The following is a 1161-nucleotide window of genomic DNA, read 5'->3' as shown; positions in this document are numbered from 1 at the left end:
AAAAATACAAAAATCAGAGAAGCGTGCGTTCATTAAATACTTCTGCTTGCAAGGCCTTACACGACTTTAAATTAAAGAAGAAATATATTCCACACTAAAAGATTCTTCTTCGTCATATTCGACTGTTAAACAGTGGGTTTCTGGATTTGAGAAATATCGCACGAGCACTTCTGACGAACCACGTTCAGGACGCCCCGTTGATATCACAACTCCCAAAATGATCGAAAAAATTCACAAAATGGCGATAAAGGACCGCAGATTAAAGTAAATGAGATAGCTACGGCTACTGGGATGTTATCTGAGCGGGTCTGCAATATTTTACATGAATATTTCGGCATTCAGAAGCATTGTGCTAGGTGGGTGCCACGTTTGCTAACAGTCGCCGACAACGCACCTGCTGATAGTTCGGTCGTTGCGATGACTAAAATCAATGAATTAAAGTTAGAATTGTTCCTTCATCCACCATATTCACCAGATTTGGCCCCCAGCGACTATAATTTGTTCCCGCACCTTAAAATATGGCTCGGAGGTAAAAAATTTCAGAGCAACGAGGAAGTAATCGATCCTATAGATGAGTATTTTGAGGGACTTAATGAATCGGTCAATAAAAATGGCATCACTGCATTAGAATACTGATATAAGGAATGTATTAGCTTGAGGGAGATTATGTTGAAAAATACAGCATCATACTTTGAAAAATTGTGTTGAAAAGTTGTTTTCAAATACTCCCCCCCCCCCCCTCTATCAGCCGAGCTGTTGGCTGAAGTCTGCGAGAAAGGTGGAAACCCTAGAACAAGCGAGTAGAAGGATTTTGAAGTTAGGTCAATTGATGAAAATATAAGAGATTATTATATAAAAAGAATACTTACATTCCCTTATCTTCATAATTAAAGGCATGGATTTCTTCATTAGAGGAAAATTCAAATGATGCCATCATAGTTTTCGAAATTCTGAAGTAGTCTTCTTCTCACAACACTGACGACGACCTTTCACAGCCCCCGTTCTAAAGCAGAGAGAAAGAGTAGTTGACTGACACGACCGCAACAATCATTTTTTGTTTGCCATAGGTTACATGTTATTATGAGCGTGGAATTAAATGCAGGCCCAAAATACAAAGCAGAAAACAAACAGCCAATGATAGAACAAATTTAAGAAGACATA

The 1161-nt window shown here is 38.6% G+C and overlaps 1 protein-coding gene across 1 annotated transcript; it reads left to right on the top strand.

The window, feature by feature from the left end:
* Window positions 1-291: 291 nt before the first annotated feature.
* LOC117175594 (histone-lysine N-methyltransferase SETMAR-like) lies at window positions 292-636 on the top strand. Its single transcript, XM_033365301.1, has one exon. The coding sequence runs from the start codon at window positions 292-294 to the stop codon at window positions 634-636; it is 345 nt and encodes a 114-aa protein (XP_033221192.1).
* The last annotated feature ends 525 nt before the right edge of the window (window positions 637-1161 follow it).

Source organism: Belonocnema kinseyi, chromosome 6 (assembly GCF_010883055.1).
Source record: "Belonocnema kinseyi isolate 2016_QV_RU_SX_M_011 chromosome 6, B_treatae_v1, whole genome shotgun sequence".
Lineage (NCBI taxonomy): Eukaryota > Metazoa > Arthropoda > Insecta > Hymenoptera > Cynipidae > Belonocnema > Belonocnema kinseyi.
Note: the sequence above shows the minus strand (reverse complement) of the source record. Positions and strands in the feature narration are given on the sequence as shown.